The sequence below is a fragment of the Grampus griseus genome, assembly GCF_964374135.1.
Source record: "Grampus griseus genome assembly, chromosome: 6".
Taxonomy (NCBI): Eukaryota; Metazoa; Chordata; class Mammalia; order Artiodactyla; family Delphinidae; genus Grampus; species Grampus griseus.
In genome coordinates, this window is record NC_139000.1 from 56,774,095 (window position 1) to 56,799,810 (window position 25,716).

General features: G+C 36.8%; 1 protein-coding gene across 5 annotated transcripts in view; it reads left to right on the plus strand.

The window, feature by feature from the left end:
* KDM4C (lysine demethylase 4C) overlaps positions 1 to 25,716 on the plus strand; it is a 410,995-nt gene that overhangs the window by 242,448 nt on the left and 142,831 nt on the right. For 4 of the 5 annotated variants that reach the window (XM_082656307.1, XM_082656305.1, XM_082656308.1 and 1 more), the window contains 5 exons: positions 604 to 785; positions 2,430 to 2,643; positions 4,562 to 4,638; positions 22,054 to 22,109; positions 24,330 to 24,438. In XM_082656307.1, coding sequence (XP_082512433.1) covers positions 604 to 785; positions 2,430 to 2,643; positions 4,562 to 4,638; positions 22,054 to 22,109; positions 24,330 to 24,438 — 638 coding nt within the window. Of the gene's footprint in view, positions 1 to 603; positions 786 to 2,429; positions 2,644 to 4,561; positions 4,639 to 22,053; positions 22,110 to 24,329; positions 24,439 to 25,716 lie in introns of those variants that run through there. The other variant, XM_082656309.1, reaches the window with a different exon arrangement.

Consider the following 25,716-nt stretch of genomic DNA (forward strand, 5'->3'; position numbering starts at 1 on the left):
GAGATTTGACCCTCTGGGAAATCACATTGAACAAATGAGATTTGACGTAGGGATTGTCTTTTATACCCATGTAATGGCAGTATATCGCTTGGCACATGATAGGTGCTCTGTAAATGTTATTTACATGCATTTTGAACCTAAAAGTTAATTAAATGAAATATAATTAATAACTTTTTATTAAATCATGCACAGTGTTAGGTCAGAAAACTAAAAATATCGGTAAGACAGGTAGTGGCTAGCAAATTCCACTGCTAGCTGGAAGATAATCTCACACATATAAACCCTTTTACCCTGGGAGGTATCATGGTAGCACAAGAAACACAGAAGGAGTGGAGTTGAGAGGAGAGAGCGGTTTAGTGATTCCTGGCAGGGATGGGGAAGGAGTGGAAAGGAGGGTGGTCTGTGTGGCCGTTGGATCTCCAGTGATGATGCGGACGATGAAGATTTTGTTTCACCTCTCGGAATATATTTGAAAGATAAAATAGGTTTCCTGTCTGACATTAATATCACAGGTACTTGGGAGTGTGTGCTTCTTTTATAATCAGGGTTATTGTTTTAACCTGAGTCCCCTGCTCACTGTGTTTTCACACCCTTTCTCTTAAGAGTTGCCTGAGGTTCCATCGATTGAGGAGGAAGTGGAAGAAACCGAGTCTTGGGCAAAGCCTCTGGTCCACCTTTGGCAGACGAAGTCCCCAAACTTTGTGGCCGAGCAAGAGTATAATGCAGCCATGGGCAGAATGGAGCCGCACTGTGCCATCTGTGCTCTGCTCATGCCCTACTACAAGGTAGCCAGCGGGAGGGGCCCCTGCCCACGTCTCCTTTCACTGCAGCACTTTGTGTGACTGAAAACACAGGTGAATCTCTGTAGGGTTAGTAGGCACACGAAGAGGAAGACATTAGTACTTCTGTAGCTAATGGCTATCATAGAGCAGCAAATGGAATTCCTGAGTGCCACTTGAGAGACTTTTCTGTGACAGTGCTTTATCATTTTTAAATGTCTTGGTTTATTTCAGTCAAGGGGCAATTCCAACCTTTCTTTCTACCCCTTTCACCAAGAAACACAGAGCTTAAAGCTTAAGAATAGTAGAAGCTTACAAAGAGAACTTAGATCTAGTCTCTATGTTTGAAAATATTACTCTCAATCATATACATGTCGGCTCTGGGCCCACATTTAAAATATCTCTCTTCATCTTCCCATGTGGAACATGCAAAAGACACAGCAGGACTCAATGCAAACTGAATTGTCCAGTTCACCCTCATCAGCCAGCCATTCATGATATTATTTTCAGAAGTCATTTTGTATATGTTATGCTGATAGCATCTTAGGTCACAGAGGGCCACATTCTCCAGCACTAACACAGACAAAATGATCTTTCAGAATCTGGTAAGAGTAAAACTACCAGATCCGTTTTTAGATACAATATATTTTAAAGTCTGTTGATGTGAACATTGTGTTCTGGGTTATATTTTCACTGATAAAGTCAGAAATATTTTACTCAAGATCACATCATTCCTAGAGTTCCACATTTAGTAATTCTGGTTAGACGTTTCAGAGCATGAATGTGTGTGATGTGCCACATTCTCAGACCTTTGTAAATAGAGGAAGTAGTTCATTCACTTGTCTTTGAATGTGACACTGGTGAGTGATTAACCTTATTTTTATTTCCCATTTAGTCACTAATTTTCTGTATTTTCTTGGAAAAACTTACCTTTATACTGATTCTTGCTTCTGTATTATAATCTGCCTGTATATTTCCCTGATAATTAAAAAATTCCAACTAAAATTATAAGATTTGGGGAAATTTATTAATATAGGGTCTCTGGGGATAATAAGATAGTTCATTAATTAGTTTCAAATAAACACTGAATATTTGTTGTATATTTTGGTGAGAGGTGACGATTTCTTTTTGAACATTATCCTTTGTTATTTAATGACATTTGCTAGATCTTTGTCTCGCTGTTTTAAAACTTTGTGGTGAGTCAAAAAGCCTTCAAAAACTCTCTAAATACTGTTGTACAAATTAAAACTGAGGTCTTTGAAGATACTCCTTCAGGTGTAACCAGGTAAGATTCTTCAGTAAATGAAATCAGATCTGTTAACCTAGTGCAAATAAAGAAGCAAAAAACGTTCATCAGAAGAATTGATGCTTTTCATGAACTATGTATTTAAGAACGTAGTTTTAGTAGCTCATCGATTTCTGTACCAGCAGATGTACAGAATACCCTCTCATTCCTACAGCTTAGCTTCTGGATGGGAGCCTGAGGAGCGGCACTGATAAAGAGCTAATAGTGGGTCCGGGAGAACAAGGGGAAGTACAGCAGCTGGAAGTTAGTGGATGAACAGCTATTAGGGGATTTGAGTGACCAGAGCAAGTGATCTGAGCTCTTTTCCATGTTCTTTGCTCACGTGGAAATATTCTGTTTTTCAGCCAGATAGCAGCAATGAAGAAAATGATTCTAGATGGGAGACAAAATTAGATGAAGTGGTTACTTCAGGAGGAAAGACTAAGCCCCTCATTCCAGAGATGTGTTTTATTTATAGCGAGGAAAATATAGAATATTCTCCACCTAACGCCTTCCTGGAAGAGGATGGAACAAGTCTTCTGATTTCCTGTGCAAAGTGCCGTGTACGGGTTCATGCAAGTAAATGAGTCTATCACTCATTAATCGCTGGCTTTTCAGTGCTTCACATAGTCTCTATTTCTCACCCCTTTGTAACTTGCCAAATCTATCACATTGTACTGTTGGCATTATTAATGGTTAGATCATTCTTTATCACATTTCTTCTAAGAAAGTATGAATAGGTGTAATCATCCTTCTTCCTCCAATTTTATGTGGTATCAGTGGAGAACAGATCTGTCTGGTTCTGTTTGTTTGTTTGTTTGGGGTCCAAATGTGGGGTCATTGTGGGATTCCTTTCACGTGCTTGAATTTTACTTAAAGTTTGTAAAAATTGAGTTTTAATCTCTAATGTTGATTCATGACTGTTTTCCTTTGTTACTTTTGAAAGAGAAATGAGTATTCTTTTGGTGATTTGGGGAATTATTGTTAAATTTAATTATCGAGTTAAAATTTTATTCTTTGTAAGGGTAGGGAGATCTTCATTGCCTTCCCGGGGGGAAAAAGTGCTTAGGGTTGTTTTCCCCCAAGACTGAGAAAGTTAGGCTCCACACCTGTCTCAATTTGGTGTTTTTACATAATTGGGTTAAGTGGCAAATACATTTTTTTAGATTGGTCTGCCATTTAAATCCTCTAAAATGTATAAAATGGATCTATTAAACATTGCAATTCTATTTTAAAGCATTTTAATATTCCAACTCTTACCAAGTCAAATGTTCTGTTAACGTTCTTATGTGTGGTGTGAGTCTGTCAGTGTAGTATGAATGATTTATAATAAAGGTATTACCTTCTATATTTACCCCAGAGTAATACCAGTCTTGTGTTAAGGTTGAACTTGCCTGGCTATCTAGCATTTATTTATTAGATACTTTCATCTTCCCCAAGGAATTTGAACATGATGTGCTTGAAATGTAATTATATAAAACTTCTTATTTGCTTCTATCAGTTTGTAACACACATACACATATATATACACATTCACTCTACGTGATTATATTTATATGAGAGACAGTGCACCATTTCACAAACAAGTTTGGATTTAATCTTGACTCCAGAATGCACTAGCTATGCAATTTAGCCATAATATTTTATAAACATGTGCCTGAACTAAACACTTTATGGTCTTGGGTAACTATGATAGGCTTTTCTTTGGGTAATTACATTTCTGTTATTTTCTCTTCCCATGTCAAATGTTATAGAAATTTGATATTAAAAATTACTCCTTTAAATTTTACTCATTTAAATCTTTTAAAACTCTTTCTTCAGGAAACCAGAGTAACACATGTTTGTTGATACCGTATAATTGCTACATATATTTATATCATCAGCTATCTCTTTACATTGTTATTTTGAGTCAGGCATGTACTGAATGGACAAATAGAATTGAAGACAGCTCTTCATCACTAACTATGAATTGTGCATCCTTTGTTCCTATCACTGAAATTAAAGCTAATTAAACATAATTTTTGAAATGTACTTTTACATTACATTAATTTTATGCACTGATTTTATGTGCATAAATATTGTGTCACAGTTTATTTATTGTGTCATTTTAAAACTTACCCAAATTTTGCTTCATAAATTGCAACTTATTTTGAAATATGTTTTGCATGAGTAAAGGACTAGACTTGACAATTTAGAAATTTTCTAATCACACATTAAGTATTATCATCAGTATTCTCTATAATAACTGTTGTGAGCACTGGTAACTATTAAGATGCACACTCTCATTTTTTTCTGGCAGTGATAATCCTATTAGCTATGAGGCATGGGAACCAAAAGTATCTTTGAGCCAGCCTTGCTAATGTTTTGTTCTAAGCAGTGAGAATCAAAAATGGTATGGTAGGCTGCTGTTCCGATTTTATTTGTTCAGTGCTAAAATGTGTAATATTGTCAAAATGCAAAAGACTTTAATTAATGGGTCCATACTATTATTTTATAGGTTGTTACGGTATCCCTTCTCATGAGATCTGTGATGGATGGCTATGTGCCCGGTGCAAAAGAAATGCATGGACAGCAGTAAGTGGCTAATTTTAGTATCTTTTAGCTCCTTTTCTCACTCCATCCACTGTGGGTCCATTTAAATCTAGTGGTCAGGTAAGGTAGTACACAATGCTTTTGTGTGCCATTCCACAGTTACCTGTATTTCTTGTCTTCTCTTTCCAAATCATCCTACCTGGTAGCTCTATATCCATTGTGGAAATGTTACATACATTTCTAGGCATCACCGTTTGCTCAGGAACCTGTGGAGACTACTGGTTTATTAGAGCATGTCCAAAGTATTGCTTCATGTTCTTGCCCGGCTCTATTTTGCAATTCTTGAAAATAAGTCTTCTAAGTAACAGTGAAGGTGGGAATCTTCAGTGACCTCTCAGGAAGCTGTGCTAATTCACAACTATTCCACTAGCGTGAGGTCTTCCCCGCTTATTCATTCGTACATTCATACTTTAGAAAATTTTAGAGTGTTCTGTGCTAGGCATTGCTGTGAACTTGAGATAGAAACTTCAACCACAAATGGTTCCCCACTTGGAGAACACAGATTTCTCTTCACCTAAACTGTTTTTCCTGAAGACCCTGTTGAAACTTTAGCTTACATCCAAGCATTACGTTCCATTCTGTTAATCCACCATGTCACCCATTTTGCCATTTGATTATGTGCTACCTTAACTTTTCTTAAAAATTCTCTTTCAAGAGGTATCAGAACATGTTTGAAAGTGAAGACCGATCAGATCTCAAGACTGTATCCCTCACTCTTGATCTCAGAGCAGATGCTCAGCTTGATTTGGATTATAATCGTAGCATTTGCTTTATTCCTTAATGATCTCTAATGTTAATGAAGTAAATTTCCTTGCAACCAAAGTTACAAACCTGAAGGACAATGCTTTACATGAGGAAAATTTATGTCATGATTATGTATGTTTAGCTCTCAGTGTTGAAATAGACATATGGTGACTATAAATTAAAGGCATCTGTGAGAATGTCTTTCTGTATGATTTTTATAGCTGGCATTCACTCTGGGTAGTGAGGGGAAAATGGGGCAAAATATGGACACTCTTTATAGTCCAAATAATCTGATTTCATATTAGAGGTAACATCTCCAACTTAAGAATTCTTTTCATTAGTGGGCCCAGATAACATTTTGGTATTTCCTTTGGTGTGTTCATTATGTTAACAAAAACTGTATAAATGTACAGCATCTTTAAAACAGCCATGAAGTCCTGCTATAATAAATATATTCAGCTCTTATTTATCAAGCTGGTTCTAGTCATATTATATGAGCCAAAGTAAAGCCTTGTAGAGTCAGTTTTACTCATGATATCCCCTCATTCACCCTGAAGTATAGATTCAGAATTTAGAGATATTCTAATCCAGTTCACCAAGGCATGAAGAGTTCTCTGTTCCATCCACAGTTACTGCTTGGCTCCTGTGCTCACACACGGAGCAGTCCTGTTACCCAAGGTACTACTGTCCTTTGCATGGCAGAGCCAGGGCCAGGCCTAGGCCAGCCACCCTGATTCTAAGGCAGCTTCTGATCAATTATGTCATTTTCCTTTAGCATGTCTACAGAAGGAAATACTTAATCAGTCTCTGCAACTGATCTGAAGCATCTTTCTATTAACCTTAACCCCTCCGCACCCTCAGAAAATACCGTGTGCCTTTTGTATTTTAATATTGATACCATGTAAATCTCTTTTAATTTGCAATAAAAATGGGAGCTCTTAAATACAGCTTTGCATTGATTTTTTTAGACCTACATAATTTCTTAGTTCTAATTGGAAATTATCTGAATTCTCAGTGAGCCTATTGTTTTTTCAGTTTATTCGTTTTGAGTGAACTTTGTCCATGAAGCTCTATTTCTAAATTTTTCTCCTGAGAAATAACTGAATTTTATTTTAATCGTTGCCGAGAAGTAACTGATAATATTGATATTTTGGCTTTAACACCCTTATTTAGTGTGGCATTGAGTGTTGCAATATTAATTTTTTACTAAGTACTTAAGTATGATTCTTTGGATTTTGTGGCTGAAATGATTGCATTTTGAAAGTACACTTAGAACTTGCTTTCTTAGGAATCAGTCTCACACTGTTAGTTTTAGGTTCCAGAGGAGTCCTAGACCTCCTTTTATTGATAAATAGAAGCTCTAAAAAAGCTAATGGAAATCTAACGAAGCAGCTGAGGTCAAACGCTATTTCATTGCTGGCTTTTATTTTACTAATTCTAATTACTAATTATTTCCTGGGATTTTCTTTTTAAACATGGTTTGTGAAGGTAAGGCTTATTCATCATGAACACAAAACACTCCAAGAGCATATTTTGCTTGGGATATGTATTTATACAACAAATGTGATTGTTTCAGTTAATTCTGTTTCCTTTTATGATTAGTGCTTTGAGTATCTTGAGGGTAAGAAAAGGGTAGCCTGAAACACCTTGTATTCATTTTCATAAGGTATGTGTGAGAATTGTTTGTGGTAGTTCTATTTTTTAAAGATTCTTCTTAAAAAGAGTGTCTGTTGATGGGTGAATGGATTAAAAAAAGGTTGTGTGTGTGTGTGTGTTTGTGTGTGTAGATACACATACACGTACAATGAATATTATTCAGCCATAAAAAAGGAAAGAAATCCTGCCATTTGTGATAACATGGATGAACCTGGAGGGCGTTATGCTTAGTGAAATAAGTCAGGGAAAGGCAAATACTGTATGCTCTTACTTCTATTGGAATCTAAAAAAACCCTGAACTCATAGATACAGAGCATAGATTGGTGATTGGCAGGGGCGGGGGGTGTGGGTGAAATGGGTGAAGGTGGTCAAAGGGTACAAACTTCAATTACAAGATGAATACGTTATGAGGATCTAGTATATAGCATGGTGACTGTAGTTAACAATGCTTTATTAGATACTTGAAAGTTGCCAACAGAGTAGATCTTAAATGCTCTCACCACAGAGAGCAGAGTAGATCGTAAATGATTTAATCACAAAAGATAATTATGTGAGGTAATGGAAGTGTTAATGAACCTTATTGTGGTAATTATTTCTCAATATATAGAAATAGCAAATCATCACATTGTAGAACTTAAACTTATACAATATGTCAATTATATTTCAATAAAGCTGGGAAAAAAAGAACACTATATCATAGAGATAAGTGTCAATTATTTAAATTTTGGAAGCAAAGGCATGTCAGTGATTGTTTCATCCAGTCCCAGACCATAACTAAGTAAATAAGTTCATACATTAGAAGATTCTGTCAGCTTCAACTTGGGCTTGGTGGGTGAGAGTGTACATAAGGCTGGAATCAATGTTCACAGACCACCTGTCTTTTTATTTACCAATTGTAAAGCGTGGAAGTTGCTCCGGACCAAACTGCCCTGCTAGTTTTTAAGTAACTGGAGGCCAGAACTTTGTCTCGTTTTTCTCTATAACACCCCTAACACCTGGTATAGTGTTGGATCATTTCTGAACTTGCAGAGCCTTTATCTGTGACCTTGGTCTGTGACCTTCAGTGCTCTCACCATTTCCAGTTTTGGTTTAGTCCTCACTCTGTTTCATTTTGCTATTATTTCTTTACTTTAGCCACTTATGTCATCTAAAATAAGAAACATCAAGCTGTATTGCAGCTTTACCTGCATGTGTTAGAGGGAGAGATTAGTTACAAAGTTTGAATAACACCCTAACTTGGATTCTAGAATCCTAGCTCCCTGCTCACATTCAAATGAAGTGAAATGAAACAGTGAAATAATTCCCCACATACCTGTCTCTCCTGACATTCAGGTTGTATATCTCATAGTTCTAATTAAATATCATTGCTTTGTGCCTGTTTTCCCATTTCAGTACTGCTCAGATAAATAGATCTGTATGAAAGCTATGTTTGCGTTTATTAGAGTATTTTATTTTGAACTCTGTTTGTTTCCAACCCTCTTGTGATTATGTAATTCATTTTGGAGCCATTTTTACTCCTTCATTATAGTAGCACTTTAGAGTGCATTCCAAACATTACCAAGTTCTGTTTTTAGGTGTTGAATGTCATTACTCTGATTCTAGAATGTATTTCTTGCTATTTTGAGTCTTAATTTGAATCTAATCACTTTTGACCTAAATTACTAGAGTTTTGTGTCTAATCTGTTTATGGATTTCCATTTTATAATGACTACAAGTTACTGCTAATTAAAAATATAATGTAATATTCTCACTGTAAAAATACAGAATTTGTATTGCTTTCGTTCAGGTTTTTTTTCCCTACCATTTTCTTTTTTATCTCTATTTTGAAAAATTGTTTTTGAGTCTGAGTATTTCTGTAAAATTCCTGAACTTACTTTAGGGCTTCACTTCTAATTGTGAAGGAGGATGTTAGTTAAATGTCTGGAAATGAACTGGTAACCTAAATACTTTTATTGTAAAAAATAATAATCTATGTGCTGAATACTCTGTGGAGTATTAAGAGGTAATATGCTAATAAATCACAGGAGGATTTTCTATACTATCTTCTAAAGAATTTATAAATGGAATTCTAAAGAATAAAATATAAGCAGGTTAAGAGGTTAAAGAGGAATATGGGTAAGATTTTCTCTTTTTAAAATTTAGGAATAATGTAGCTTTTTGGTGGTTGTTTCTTTGCAGGAAATCTGGATGTTTCTTTTGCGGTGGGGGTCACTGTGAGGTTTTGTTTTAGTGCCAAAATGGGAGTGAAAACTTCATGGGAAGATTGGTAATTTAACATATGGGAAGTCACGTCACACTCAGATTTATGACTCTGGCAAATCTTGAGTTGCCAGTCTTCTGTCCAGGGTAGCATTAAGCCTGTGCTGTAGGTTTTCATTGTCAGTGTGAAAAAGTCCAAGTAAAGTATCATTTGTGCTATGCCTTACTAGGGAGCTTTTTTAATCACCATATGTAATTTTTGGGGGGAAGGGAGGGGTAGACACAGTAGCTCACATACCTATAATCTAAAATCTTAATTACAGGAAGATTTAAAAGCAACGTAGTGAGAAGGTTCGACTAGAGATGTATATCTAAGGCCTCTTCTCACCCTAAAATCCCTTGATTCTGTGTTGTTTTTTATTTCCATTTTGCCTTAATTAGTTTTCCTTAAGAATTGGGCAACTTCAAGAAATCTAACTTTATTCCTGTATTTCTTAACCTGGTCAGAGGTGATGAGTAACAGAAAAGTATAGGAATTGGAAGTGACATTGGTAATTATTGGCTGGATCAGTGTAGATTTTATGTGTTCCAGGAAACTTTCATTGTTTTTTAAAAAGTGACTTTAAAGGCCTTACTATAACTTTATCTATCTGATGTTCAGGAATCTGTGGCAATGCACATCATCCTCGGGATTTCTTTTTATTTCAATATATCCCTTTGCTCTTAATTTAGGAGAATTTGTTTAAATATTTTCGTTGCAAAGTAATACAGTAAAATACACAGTTGTATATTATATTGTTGGGTGGATATTGCCGTGCTATGAAAAGGTAGATTTTGAAATGGAAAATTAAAATAAAACATCTTAAAGGTTAGAATTTTCGTTCTGTATAATGAAATACATGAACTAGGTAATTGCACACATTTATTATCTATTGAAGAGCATTTATTATACTCTGTAGAATAATAAAGTTGTACTATATATGTATAACAAACATAGCATTCTGTTTTGTTTTGTTTTTTCAAAATGGTTTTAAGAAATCAAAACCCAAACATGAAATAGGTTTTCACCTTGGCCACCTATCTATTCACTGTCTTTATTTTGCTTATTTGTTTTTTTTTAAATGGACTAACAGATATGAGCACAGGCTATACCTTGATAATCATTTGGAATTAGCATCTTCTTTCCTCTTACAAAGAGTGGAATAAGCAATTGCAGTGATTAAAAATAAACATTTTGGTGCTGTTTGTTTATTTATTTTTGTTGCTTGATTATAAATAAGTGGCATCTATAGATTGAGTAGTGGTTGCCATTCATGCCCTCCAAGGCTGCACAGAGCTATTTTTTGGCTTTTGAAAGAAAGTGAAGTGTTTTGTCTGCATGAATCATAATCACAAAGTTAAAATCTGGAAGTACCTGAGGTATTGGTCTTTAAAAAACCCAACCCCACAGTGTTGCTAAAGCTTATGAGCTAAAGAATCTGTGTCATTTGTTGGAACACATTTATCTGAACTCTTAATCTTTGGAATATACCTTAGTCTTTATTTTTTTTTAATTAATTTATTTTATTTTTATTTATCTTTGGCTGTATTGGGTCCTAGTTGTACGCATGGGGTTTCTCTAGTTGAAGCGAATGGGGCCTTCTCTTCGTTGTGATGTGCAGGCTTCTCATTGCGGTGGCTTCTCTTGTTGGGGAGCACGGGCTCTAGGCGTGCGGGCTTCAGTAGTTGTGGCACTCGGGCTCAGTAGTTGTGGCTCACGGCCTCAGTAGTTGTGGCTCGCGGGCTCTAGAGCGTAAGCTCAGTAGTTGTGGCAAACGGGCTCAGTTGCTCTGCGGCATGTGGGATCTTCCCGGACCAGGGCTCAAACCCATGTCCCCTGCATTGGCAGGCAGATTCTTAACCACTGCGCCACCAGGGAAGCCCATATACCTTAGTCTTTACTCCCTACCCTTAAGGCTCAGGTAAAAATGATCAACTTCTTGGAAAGTTGGTAACTCATCTTTGGGAATGATGAGGTCCCAGTCCCTATAACTCTATGTACTCTGGCTAATAATGGAGGAAGGTGGTCTAATAGGTAGAGTCTGACTCCTACTTTGCATTGAGGCTGGTCCTATAGATAGGGGCGTAACTGATACGAAGCAACCCTAACCGCACTCTGTTAAATCTGAAGGCAGTGCTTTCTCTTCTTTCTCTCTGACATGGGAATTCTCTTAGGGTAGAGATAATTAAAGAAAATGTATGTGGCTAAGGATTATGTCACCCTTATCGCATAATACAACCATTATATCTCCTCTGCAACTCCTCAAATAAAAATAGGGGTACTGATCATAGATGTTAGAATTGCCAGTCATTTGGCTCTTGGAAGTCTTGTGTTTTAAAAAAAGTAATAGTTTCATTTTAAAATGTTTGACCTACAGATTCAGAATAACTGCTGATTTAAATATAAACCAATATAAGTAGCAAGGATAGAATTTTTCTAGCTTCCATAAAATTTAGTACTGGCAAAGACTAAAGAATTCTTCATCTATCTCAGAAATTTCATTTTACAGATACTGAGCCAGGGGTTTGAGAGAGTAACTTCTTTGTCCAGGATCACCCCTCTATATGGTAAGAGAACCCAGATTCATGGCAGTACTCAGGCCTCTCACTCTCAGGCCTACACTCTTTTTTTTTTTTTTTTACTCTTCTCAGTTACTTGTTTTTAGAGTGGAAAGAAGGCTGAACAACCGGCCTAATTCTGAGCAATGTATCTGAATGATTTTTGTTTGTTTACATTGAAAATAAAGTCAGCACTAATAGTGTAATATGGAATGATTAGTGTTATTGGGTGGTTGAGTAGAGCAGTGTCCTTACTCTTTCATATTGACTCTAGTTTCTGCCTGGAGGACCTTTTCCCAGAGCTGGATAATCCCCTGAATCTAGTTTCCCAATTGACAACCGAGTTGGCATTTTTCTTTAACAAGGAGCTCTGAATTGGCTTTGTAGATCAGAGCCATTGATGTTTAGATCTGATTGGCTGTGGCCTTGAGCGGTCGTGGTGGCACGCCTGCTCCCTGTGATGTGGTTTATGCTGTGTTTCTTTTTTTTTTTTTTTTTTTTTATTCCATGGGATACTGTCAAGACCAGGTGGTGAGAGGCTGTGAGTCTGAAAGGCTGACTTTGATCCTCAGACACAGTAAAACTAGTAGAAAAAGAAAGGCTGTATTCTTGTTGAATGCCATGGCTGTGTGTAGCCAAGTGGTTGCTTGTGCCAATTCTCCTCTCCAGTGAGGTGTCCCTGGAAGCCGCTAGCCAGACCACACTCTCCCATTTGAGGTGACGCATTTGAGTTCAGAATTACCTTTTCCCTCCTGAGGAGGCAGATTTTCCTGAACAGCTGCAGACTTAAACCTTGGCTCACAAAGGCCAAGGTGGTAATAATTATTTTACTTTGAGCAAACAGAACAGCGCATTTGAGGATATCAATTATCCTGACAGCATAGCTATGATGTGGAGGCCTTTATGTTAGGGAACTGCTTACAGGCTAAAAAAGTCACAAATCTTTTTTTTTTTTTCTGTTCATTCTTCTCCCTTTTGCTCAAAAGACGCAATCCCTCCCTACCCCACTTTGGTAATGGAGAGAGAGAAAGAGAAATCTACATAGCTTTTTGTAAGTGGAACTATATTCATAAATAGCTTCTTGATTGAGACCAAATGCCTCATTAATCTTAAGTGCTTCAACCAGAGAGCACAAGTAAAGTCAGGAAGAATAATGACTGACATTATGGGGAGCATAGCATACTGCACTGCACACCAGGATGTGCATGCCCGGAGGTCACTGGGCTAAAAGGCACATATCCTTAGCAATGAGGAAAGAGATCCCTAGGAAGCGTGGAGGGGGAAAAAAAAGTGCAATGCAGGCGTTTCTCACGAACGGCAAAAACTAGTCCAGTGGCAGGATGAAGAAGTCATGTACTTTGTTATTTGCTATCGAAGGTCATGCTGGGAAGAAAGAATAAACCAGCTGGGTTTTTATTTGAAAGCCAAATGTTGTACAGTTTTAACAAAGTAAGATGTATGTTCAGTTTCAAGTACTTTGCTTAGGATCCTGGAAATACTATTATGTAAATGCCGTGAAGTTCCATGTAGATTACCTCTGATCAGTCTTAAATTATAGAGGTGCTTCTCCTTGCTATCGAGCATATGCCTGGCTTGCTATCAGATAGGTGCTCTGCAAACCTCAAAGTAAATTTTATACTGCTGTAAGGAATGACATTAGAAAGATAAATGGTTGGGGGGATGTAATTTGAAACAGAGAGTATGATTTCCTCTTCTGTTATCGTCCTTTCATACATATGGCTGCATGATAGTATTTAAATCGTTAAAATGTAGTGAGAACATCTCCCCCCCTCCCTGCCGCCGGCATGTCTACATCCTAAACCCTGGAACCTGTATGTTATGTTGCATGAAAAGGGAATTATGGTAGCAGATAGCATTAAGGTTGCTGATCAGCTGGCTTTACAAATAGGGATATTATTCTGTTTACCTGGGTGCATTCAGTGCAATCAGAAGGGTCCTTAAATGAGGAAGAGGGGGGCAGAAAAGGTCAGAGTAATGTGATGTGAGAAGTGCGTGGCCTGCTGTTGCTGGCTTTGAAGATGGAGGAGGAGGGCCTAGGACCAAGGCACGTGGGCTCCCCTAAAAGCTGCAGAGGGCAAAGAAATAGATTCTCCCTGAGAGCCTCCAGAAGAGAGTGACCTGCTGACACCTTGATTTTAGCCCAGTGAGACCCATTTTGGAATTCTGATCTACTGAACTGTACATACTTATGTTGTTTTAAGCCACTGTATTTGAGGTAATTTGTTGTTGCAGTAACAGAGAACTAAAGGGTGTACAGTAGAAAGACAGGCTTTTGAAAGGGTAATTAGTTTTCACTCTTAACCATTCGGCGTTCCACTAGGTATGTTGTATTTTCAGTGCCATCTTTCATTTTCAGGCATCTCTTTCTCTGACTACCTTCTGTCTGTCTAGCCCACACCCTCTGGTTCTGGGACTCCAGCAATCCTTTCACCTCACTGTGATGTATGATTCAGTAATGCTCCCAACTTTTCAGTCTCTCCCTCCCCTCATGTCCTTACTTCTGTTTAAGCTGCTATATTTCCTTGCACATAGCTCCCTTGCCACTCTCTGACTTTGTTACTCTTCCTTGGTATAACTCAACCCTGGTAAATCCAACTATCTATCTACTCTGTACCTGCACCTCTGTAGCTGAGTATGGCTGTGGAGAAACACCCCATATGCAGATTGCTCTTGCTTTCAGTTTGTAACTGGAGGTTGGTCCTCAACGGTGTGGGTAATTCATGTTGCATTCCCATCACTCATTCACTCTACTACTCTCCTGATTGACTGTTTCATATCTTCTTTCTCCTCAAGCTTCCCCATCTTCTCCATCCTCACCCTCACCTCATGAAGTGTCTTCATATTCATGGAGAAATGGGAAGACACCAATAGAGATCTTAATGTTTCTACCTGCTTCATATCTATAATATCTCTTCTCCTAAGGCCATCCGCTCTCTTATACACAGGATCATAGTTACAGTAATTCATCCCTTTCTCGCCCACATCCCTTCTCCAGATGATTCTCATTATCATCCACACACTGTTATTTTTTCCATCTTCAAGTAAACCAAAAAACCCTCTCCTGATCTTTCTTCCCACTAGCTCCCACTCTATTTCTCCACGCCCCTATATATATAGTAAAATTCCTGAAAAGGCTTATCTTTATTCACTCTCTCCGACCCTTCTCCCCCACTTCTCTCTTAAATTTATTCCAGTCATAGGCTTTGCCCCACTTTTTCTTAGAAACTTCTGTTGATCACTGTCTCCTGTTTGAAGCAGTCCTCACTTGGCTTCCAGGATCCTGCACTCTCCTGCTTCTCCTCTCACTCCCCAGAGTTCAAAATGTGGGCCTCTTTTCTACACTAACCCATTTGGTAACCTCTTCCCATCTCATAGCTTTAATGGTTGTAAACAGCATCTAGGCATTGATGGCTTGGGCATTTCTGGTCCAGCTCAGTCTCATCCTTGTGGCCAACTTTATGATAGCATCTCCTCTAGCATGTCCAATAGCTCAAATTCACCCTGTCCTGAACTGAATTCTAGATATTCTGCAGGCTTCCGTATCTCCAGGCCTTCCAGTTGCTGAGGCCAAGAACTTTAGAGTTAGATTTGATGCTTTCTTCTTCTCATACCTCATATCTGTCTGACAGCAGATCCTGTCTTGTCTAGTTTTAAAATGAATCTAGTATCCTGTCCACTTCTTAGTCACCTCGGCTGACATAATCCAGACTAATCTGCTCATTACCTCTTTCCTGGATATGGTAGTAACCTGCTAACTTCTCTTCACCCTTGAACCTTTGTTGTCTGTCAACACAGCAATTGGGATGGTCTGATTAAAATATAAATCAGGTTATATGTCCTTGGTGCATTCAAACCTTACAGTGGCTTCAGGCCATCGACTTTTTTTTCATGGCTTATGAAACCTTACCAGATATTCTTTCTCTTACTTTCTGATAACCTTTCCTATTAGAAAAGGCCAGGATCTGCTGCCATCACCTTTCCCTAGAGAACTCCATGGCCCACTCTCAAGTGCTTAACATCCTTTACCTTAAATAATCTACTGATTTAGTTTGTCTTCTCTCCTAGCCAGAGTGTGTCTTTGTCATTCATTGCTGTTGCCCAGTGCCTAGGACACAATATTGGTGATTCACCAATATCTGTTGAATGAATATATATTTTCACTTATAACACAAATTAGGTGTGAGCATCTAAATTAGGGAACTCACTTGCTGGTATAAAATTTATTGGACCCTGTGAAATTTCCATTCAGAGAATTACTGTAGGAAACTTGTCATTCAATTTCCTAATCACTCAGAATTCTTGTCAGCCCCATCCTAACATGAGATTCCATCCTCTCTTCAACCCTGATAACTGAGCCCCATCTCCAGAAATTGTTCTTCCGTGTTTTGTTGATCAGCACTTTGTAAGCTAGTTTTCCATTAATGTGATTAATTAGTCTTTGTTTTCCCAGCTCAGACAGCCCTATTTTATGGTTTTGCATTTCTGTAATGAACACGTCAGATAAATAAGGCTGTGGGGAGGTACTTCAATCTTGTGATTTTTCTATAGCACTGAAAATTGGCTTTAGTGTCATTTATGGATATGTCAGCTAAAATGAGAGCTCCTTACAAGGCAGCTTGAGAATGTTGGTATTGACATTTCTTTAATTGATGTTTTATAGAAGAGCCATTGGAACATGATTTCCCTCTAGGACAAATAACAAACAACTGTGATAGCCATATTCTAACAATGCCTTTCTCACCATTGTTGTTAACGTTGTGTCAGCACTTTGATCATAAACACTCTTTTTCAGTTTAATAACTGAGCTGTAAAGAAATCATTGTGTTGTAAATTGGTATACTAGCTGTTCATCTCAGCGGAGACTTTTAATGAAACCAAATTTTAAAAGTAACTTGGTATTATTAAAAGGGGATTTTGTGAATGGTATTAGGTGAGGGAAAGGGACCTAAGTAGGAAAGGTACAATGTCCAGAATATCTCAATTTATACTTTTTCATTCAGCTTTTAGCTGGCCTGGGGGTGGGTTACACAATAGAATGGCTCTTTAGATGCTGTCCTTGGGAGCCAGGAATAACAGCTGCTCATAGAGTAGTCATTTTGTAACAGGCGTTTCAGCATTTTTTTGTTTTGTTTTAGGAAACATTAGTTGACTAGCAATATATCTAAATCTGTATAATAGTGAGTCATCTTACACTGGGTGTTATTGTTTCTAGAAGAGGCATGCTCATAAACATAAGGTAGAAAAAGCCTGGCAATGAGTGTTCACTGTGGAATTTTATTTATTTGTTTTGTTCTGCAAGGCTGAACAATTTTGGTATCTCCTCAGGTTAGGTTGGAAAGAAGTTTCCATACGCTGAAAGACTAGTAGAAATCACAGATGCCCATTTAAAATTTTCATTTAAGTAAAAAAAAATTTAGGAAAAAAAGATAAACCTCCATGATTACATTAATTTTAAATTACACATATTTGATGGAAGAAGGTTTTTTTTGAATTTTATTTTATTTATTTTTTAATACAGCAGGTTCTAATTAGTCATCCATTTTATACATATTAGTGTATATATGTCAATCCCAATCTCCCAATTCATCCCCCCCGCCACGCCACTTTCCCCCCTTGGTGTCCATACGTTTGTTCTCTATATCTGTGTCTCTGTTTCTGCCCTGCAAACCGGTTCATCCTAACCATTTTTCTAGGTTCCACATATATGTGTTAATATACGATATTTGTTTTTCTCTTTGTGTCATACAGAGACTGTCATACAGAGTGAAGTAAGTCAGAAAGAGAAAAACAAATATCGTATATTAACGCATATATGTGGAACCTAGAAAAATGGTACAGATGGAAGAAAGTTTAATTTCTTTGTGTGTCTGTGAGTTTTCTTTTTTTAATGTAAGAGTAATAAGTATTGTTAGGAAGGTCTCCCATTCCCAACATTCTCAGATTCTCAAATCTCATTTTTCTTTACAGAAAACTACTCATACTGTTTAGTTAATCAGCCTTTCAGATCTTTTCTGTGCATAAACTAATGCTATATTTTGTTGTTCTTGGGAGACCCAAATGGTGTCACAGATTATTCAAACATGCCTTAGTGTTTTCACTTAATATTTCATTGTGTAATTCTTAGTAATTCAGTAATTTTTGGATTTACCATATCTTTTTCATCACTATTTTAAATTTCAAACCTGAATCTAATTTAAAAATTCAGACATTACAAATAAAATAAGTAACTGACAATTCCAGTTCCTCCCAGAGGTAACTGTTTTCTCTGTTATGAACAGAAATGAAATGATAGTCATTGTATATTCCTACTTCTGCATAGATGTAAATGTTTAGCTAAGATAGATTCTAAGAAGGTGAATTGCTTGTTGTAATTTATGTACATTTAAAATTTTGATTGATAATGCTGAATTCCTCTCCACAGCCATCATAACAACTCACATACCCCAGACTATAGATATTCTGATTTAAAAATCTGAAGTTAACACTCATTATTTCATTTTCTTTATTCTTGAAATTATGTATCTTTCATGTATTTATTGGCAATGAAGAGTCTTTGAATCTTCTGCCTATTTTTCAAAAGTGTGGCTTTTTAAAAATTATTTTTTGGATAACAATCTTTGTTTTTTATTGTAAATTTTTAATCTTATTTTATATTAATTTATATAGTATTTTATCCTTTAGAATTAAAAAATTTTGATGTAGTCAAACTTTATTAATGTCTACATGTCTTTTGTTTTTTAAATGTTATATTAAGACGTCATATTTATCCTAAATTCATCAATATATTTGCCTAAAATTTCTTTGAATATTTCTGTAGTTCTGCTTTGTTTTTGAGTTTAGGTCTGTAAATCAATTGGAATTTATTTTTATGAATCAGAAATACATACACACACATTCAATTGAATTCATTTTTGAATAGTTTGTGGTATTAATTTTTGGTTATTTATCCAGCTCTAACTTTCTGTTTTCTAATTTTCTCTTCAACCAAGAGTAGTCTGCCTTTTAACATATCACTAAGTTTTTAATTTCAGGTTATTTTGTTTTGGTTATAGAATTTTTATATTGTTTTTAAAAATCTGATCTGTTATTTATTTATAGTCTCTCACTTACATTCCTAATACCCATATTTAATTTTTAAACATGTTAAAATGCTTATTACATCTTCTGTCTGAGCTCAATGTGCATCTAATTCTATTGTCTTTTTTTTTTCCTGCTTATGTAACCATATTTTCTTGGATGTTTTTTGAGTTTTTATTGTGAGCTTATATTCCTTCGAACTTAATATTTGGGAATTTCTTGAGGGCTTTGTTATAGGTGGTTGCTGAAAATTACAATTTTCATTTTTATATTATCAAAATCCACCTTCCAATAATATCATCCTACTTCATGAACAGTGTAGGAACCTTACAACGGTATAATTTGATTAACTTGCCTTCTGTTTGTGGTCTTATCTTACATTTTACTTCTGCATAGACTCCACTCCATAGTATTGTTATTTTTGTGTGAAACAATCAAGTTTTTAAATGAAACTTGTATAGTCTCTCTGTCTCTCTCTCTTGCTCTCTTTGTTTGTGTGTGCGTATTTGAAGATACTAAAGCTTTATTTTATATTTACCCGTTTTAGGTGCTCTTCATTCTTTCCTGCCACTTCATGGTTCAGGCTGGTGTCATTGTCCTTCATTCTGAAGATTTTTTTTAGTGGTTTTTATAATGTAGATTCATTCTCATAGATTTTTGTCTCTATGAGATTATTTTTATCTTATCTTCATTTTCAAAGGATATTTTCCTTGGAAATAGAATTTCAGGTTGCCAGCTTTTTTCTTTCAGTATTTTATGGATATTGTTCCATTGCCATTTTCCTCCAGTGTTTCTGGTTATGTCTTCTAGCCTGAGCTAGACTGGGTGGTTGATGCCACTGCTGGGAAACTGGCTTGGGAAGAAGACATGAGCTCAGTGTTGCACGTGTATTTGAGATGCCTGTGGAGCTGTCAGTGAGACATCTCAGGAGACAGATGTTTGAGTCAGTGGCCTTTTGGGAATCAGGGTAGTAGATCCAATGCCTGGCAAACAGGTGTGGAGAGAGGAGTGAATAGGCCCTGCTACAGAAATTACAGTGTTTAAGGAGCATGAAAGAGATGCCTGTAAAGGAAGCTGAGTATCAACTAGAGATGGAAAAGGACGATGAGGAGAGTGGCGGGTCATGGAAACCACAGGGAGAAACTGTTTCAGGCACAGTTGACAACGTTGAATGCTGCTAAGAGGTCAGGCGAACCAAGGACTTGAAATATCCATTACATTTGGTGACATGGAGGTCGCTTGTGACCCTAGAAAGAACAAGTTTCATGTTGTGGCAGGCGGGAGTCTTCTCAACTCCACTTAACACCTTGAGTCTACAGATTCCACTTTAGAGGCTGTTGCCTTCTGTTATATTTGGCTCTGCAGCACGTGTACCTGTTCATGACCCTAATCAGGTGCATGGAAGCAGCTTCCATGCTGCTTTGCTATATTTCATTCTGCTAACTCGTCCCTTTAGGCTTCTTCTCACTACTAGTTTCATTAATCAGACATCTAATTCTCTCAGTGTCTGCGCTTCTCACGGTCCACAGCTCTCCTTTCCTGCATTCCCACTTCCGTATTAACATCTTTTTATGTTAGTTTCAATGAAAACATTTGACCTCTGTTTTGTTTTCATTTTCATCCTCTCTCTGTAGCAAGTGTGGTAAATTACTGAAAAAAATAAAATCAGTAACATTTTATGAAATTGTTATTGAATAATTTGGATATTATTGAATAATGTGAATTATTGGATTTCTCATTTTCAATATTTGGATTATGAAATTTTCCTTTCATTGTGTGTTTCATCAAAACCAGTTCTTTCAAGGGCCGCTGGAATATGGCTTTGCAATAGAGAATGTTCTTCATCAAATTATCTTCTTGAGCTGGGTTTATCATGGATTCAAATGGATATACACAGGGCAGCTTTTGCTACTCTGAACCTTTAATAATCACCAGGGAAATTTCAAATAGATGTGCAGAGACTTTCCAGACAAGTAAAACCATTGAACATTTCTAGTCTTTTTGCCTTTTTTGCTGCCTGTTAAGAGTTCTACAGCTATGTTGATCCTCCTCAGTGGTTTTGGTGTTGTTCTCAGAAAAAGAAAAGCTGTGGAGTATGACACCCCATTATTAATAGTAGGTAAGTTAGAGGGATTCCCTGTAAAGCTGAGCAAAGCTGTCAAAATCAGTTAAGGGAGATCACCTTAAAGAACAGATAAAGAAATTTTATATAGACAGCTTGGAAGAAAAAAAAAGCCCCACAAAATAACTTGTAACTTGAAAAGAAACCCCAGACTATTAGTGCAGTAAATTGGGAGGACAAGCTTGAGGTTGAAAATAAAAAATTTACTTAGGTATTTAATTAAAAATTCTAGGTCAACAAAAGGCATTGCATTACTTTCTGGCCCTGTTTTCTCGTGGACTTTTTCATAAAATTGTAATGAGAAATGATAAGGTATGTTTGTAGTAAAGGGAGTCATCTTGGAATGAAAAGTCTGTGCCAATCTAAGACACATAGAAGTGCCAAAAATGTAAACTTATGTGGGGAAGATAAAGGAAAACATTTTATGGCTCTGTTTTCTGGGGCTGGAAAGCCTGGGTTTATCAGAACAATTTTTCCAACACTATTTGCCCATAGAAAGACCCAAGAGATAGTTTTTTGAAGAGTGTCTTTTAAAAAGAGCTTCCTTCTTATCCACATATCAGAATGAAGCCTGCCAATACCGTTTTTTAGCCATCCTGTATACGGGAGTGGATTCCCAGAACTCAAGGGAACCGAGTTGTATGTGTATTCCTCTGTTCTAGAGTTTTGGTACCTATCTCTCCACCTACCAGTTTCTCTGTGTCACAGCTTTCCCCCAGCGATGGCAATTGAACATGATACTAGGATAATGATGGTTTCCCCTAGGAGATACATACACTGAGAACACTTTTGGGTGTCCCCTCACTTTCCTACCTCTCTTTTCCTCTCCCTTCTTGAACTGTTTAGAGATAGTCCTTCATGAAGTTCCTGATAATTTTAATTTTAAAATAAAAAATTAGCATTTACGGGGATATTTTGATAAACAGTACTGACTTTTATTACATGGCTCTAAAAATTGTGTGGTGTTTTTTCTGCCCTAGGAGTGCTGTCTCTGCAATTTGAGAGGGGGTGCTCTTAAGGAAACTAAGAACAATAAGTAAGTAGTACGTTAATTATGTTGAATTTCATCGTTTCCTTCTCTCTCTTGAGTGTTGAACCTCTGAGTGACAGTGTGCTTTGCCTCTCATTGTTGTACACGTTGTTCCACAGCTTTTGCTGTTTAGGTCTGAGGTGGGGATTCTGTGCATGTCTCCAGAAACCATTACTGACAGCACATTCACCTCTGCTGGGCAAAGGTGTTCTAAGTCAGCTTCTGTTCTGTGTCTTTGACATCATGAGGAATCCTTGACATCATGAGGAATAACCCCTCTTTCACTAACAGAGTTTGAATAGAGCCCATATCCTCTAGGTGCCTTTGGAATCCTTGTGTTTAATATGATGAATGCTTTCATTGTAATAAAAACAGAATATGCCTGAAAACAGTGAAATCTGTTATCTTCAGGTAAATAAAATCAATTATAATCATACTATACTATTAGAATAAGACCATTTACTTTTAACACCAGCAAATTAACAAGAAAGTGTGTATTCTAAAATAGAAACACAGAGAGAAAAGATTGATTTTGCAATTTAGAGGGGACAGTTGGAGAATATGAAGAGAGTCATAAGTGAACATAAAAGAAAGTCTTGTTTCTATGGTTGTTGAAATATATTTTTGTGTGAATTTTATTTTTATGACCCGATTTAAATATTTAAAATGGGGCCAAAGCAAATTATAGGTTCCTATGGAAATAGAAACATGTAGAAAAGTTTAGATATAGGTTGTATTATGGTATTTGAGAGCCAGATCCAGCCCCAAGATATGTTTTATTTGACTGACACACCACTTTATGAATTTAATTTAAAAGTTGAGAGATTTTATATAAAAATCCAGATGTTCATCTTTACTTAATAAATGATTGTGTATCTCTATATGACAATAACAAGCTAGGATGAGAACTTGGCCTAAATGGGGCAGGCGCTCCTCGGGTTACCATGATTTACCAGTATGTGTGTATTTGGTTACATCTTGCCTGGCCCCATGGGCACTGGAGTTGGTACCCTTGGAGTAATGTCATGTCCTGTCATGTAATGATGGAGTTGGCATAATTATGTGCATGTGCATGTTTCTGATTGTTTATAAGGAAGAGTGAAGGTACTTATTCCTACATTGATAAAGTTTAGTCTAAGAAGCTGTATATTTGCTTAATTTTGGATGTTCATCTCTCACAGTCTTAGTTAATGTCATTGGCACTATGCTAAAAACCATTGACTAGTTCTAGGATGTTACACGGGTTATGCAGACTGCGAGATGACTTAGGCAGTTCCTGTAAAGACAGAGGTGACAAGAACTTCTCTTCCTTCCTTTGGGCAGGACACAAAGAAGTAGTGTTTGCTATAGAAGTATAGTATTTATCTAGATACGAAAGAATGCCCTGATGGGGTTGACACTCACCCTCTGTCCCTGTGGTCTTTAAAGGCAGGATGGAGTCTTATATTTAGAGTGAAATAATATGCTTTGACTTAAAAATAGTTTGACAAATTTGATAATTCTTTCAAAATCTCTTTAAACCTCGAGAGTCTCTATATTTATTTGAGGCATAAGATTTATGAGAGACTTAATAGTGTTAATGAGGACGTTGTCATTTTTCTGGAGTAATTCAGAATTTGAAGGGAGATATTCTAGGTTTTTAGTAGGAAACAAGGGAACAAGCTAAATTTCATTTTTCCTTATCTTTTGGTTCCTTTGTTTATAGTAGGATTGCAATAAGAAACAATTTAATTAAAGACTTAATCAGTATTAATTCTGTTAGAAAACTTTTGCTATTAGTTCTAGTTTGCTTCATGATACTCGTATTATGTAAAAAAGATTATGTGGTATACCCAGTTTATACCTTTTATTAATTGAACAAATCTTTTGCCACATACTAATTATAATTAGCTTAAGTATATTAAGCACCTCTATATTTCAGTATCAAATGAAATAGCAAACCTACATTTCAGTATTTTGCAGGTCACGTGTAGAACAATATAATGATAGGATTCTTTGGTTTTCACCTAGTTCTTCATGTCACAGTGTTGGGCAGGTATGGTACTGAATCTATCCAGGTATCATCCAGTAGGTTTTAAATTCAAAGAGTCTGTGATGGATATAGGCTTTGGGCTTTCTTTCTCGTCTGTGTGTTTCCCATCCGAGAGAATTGCCATCCTCTGGTTGAAGTATGGGATACATAAGTTTAGGGAACGGTTGTTTACATTTATGCCTCCTTTCCTGTAGGTGGGCCCATGTCATGTGCGCCGTTGCGGTCCCAGAAGTCCGATTCACTAATGTTCCAGAAAGGACACAGATAGATGTAGGCAGAATACCTTTACAGAGGTTAAAATTGGTGAGTGGCAAAGCTTCTTTTTTTTTTCCCCTCATAAATTAGTGTTAATTTCAAGTTCCGAATATTTCTATTTATGCACGCACTCCAAGGTAATTTTTTTCTTAGCTTCGTTGTTTCATTCTACCTTTTTTTTCCCTTTAGCCTAAATTTACTTATCTGTACACACTCTTTTCCTGTTATATTTTAAGTATGCCTATAACTTTCCTCAGCTTCTGTTTTCAGTGAGGGAAAGGAATACTGCATTTCCTGGATTAATGTGAATTTTCAAATTATAGGCTATCCAGTGAAGTTTGTTAGAACTGACCCGAGCTATCCAACTATGTCTTATTTGAATTGCTTAGTTTTTCTCTCTCTTGCCTCTTTTTGGTTGGCCTTGACTTGGCAAAACGCATCTAACCTATTTCGTCATCTCTTCACCAAGAAGAGACTTGCAGAGAAATGCAAAAACTTTAATTATTCCCAAGGGATTTTCCCACGGATAGAGACAAATCATTTAATTTGCCAAATTCTCTGGCTGGTTATTTTCCATTGTTTCTCTTTGTTAAGAGAGTATTTTTTTCATTGAAAACTTAGGCCTTTAACATCCTCAACATTGATGTAACCTTGGAGTTCTGTTAAATTGTGAGCCAACAGGTCATTAGCTTAGGCCCTTATTATATTTCACCGTTAATGAGAATTTTCCCTAAAGTTAAATTGCCTGACCTTAAAATACTGAAGCCTGTCTTACAAGTGGACTTAATACCCTACAGTTTCTTCAGTCCTTGTTACGTCTAACGTGGGGTCTTTCCACTATTTCAGAGGCTGAGCTGTAACTCTCTACCCGAGTGTTACTTGCTTTGTTATTAGTCGTCTCTCCCCCACTGGGGAGCTGGGTGTTTTGTCTCTGGACTTCTGTCTCAGGAACTTAGAATCTATTCTGCTGTCTTTCAGTGAACACTGCTATTTTCCACTATAGCTCCATCAGGAATTTCACATAGCTAGAAAATACGTGGCCCTTTATGGGCCTGATGACTGCTGTTGGCAGATATGAGTGGTGGGATCAAGGATGCTCAGGCTCGGGTAACGGAAGTTTTGTGAATGAGATGGAAATGACTGGGCCATTTAAATGCCCCCTAAAGCTCATAGTGACTATCAGAAGAGAGTAAGGTTGTTCAGCTCATGGACTTCCGTAGGAAAAAGTTTGAAATCTTATATCTTGTTCACCAGTTTAAAAAGGAAAACAAACACTGACACGAGAGAGAGGCAGAAGTCATCTTCCATGACTCTTCAGACTGCTGT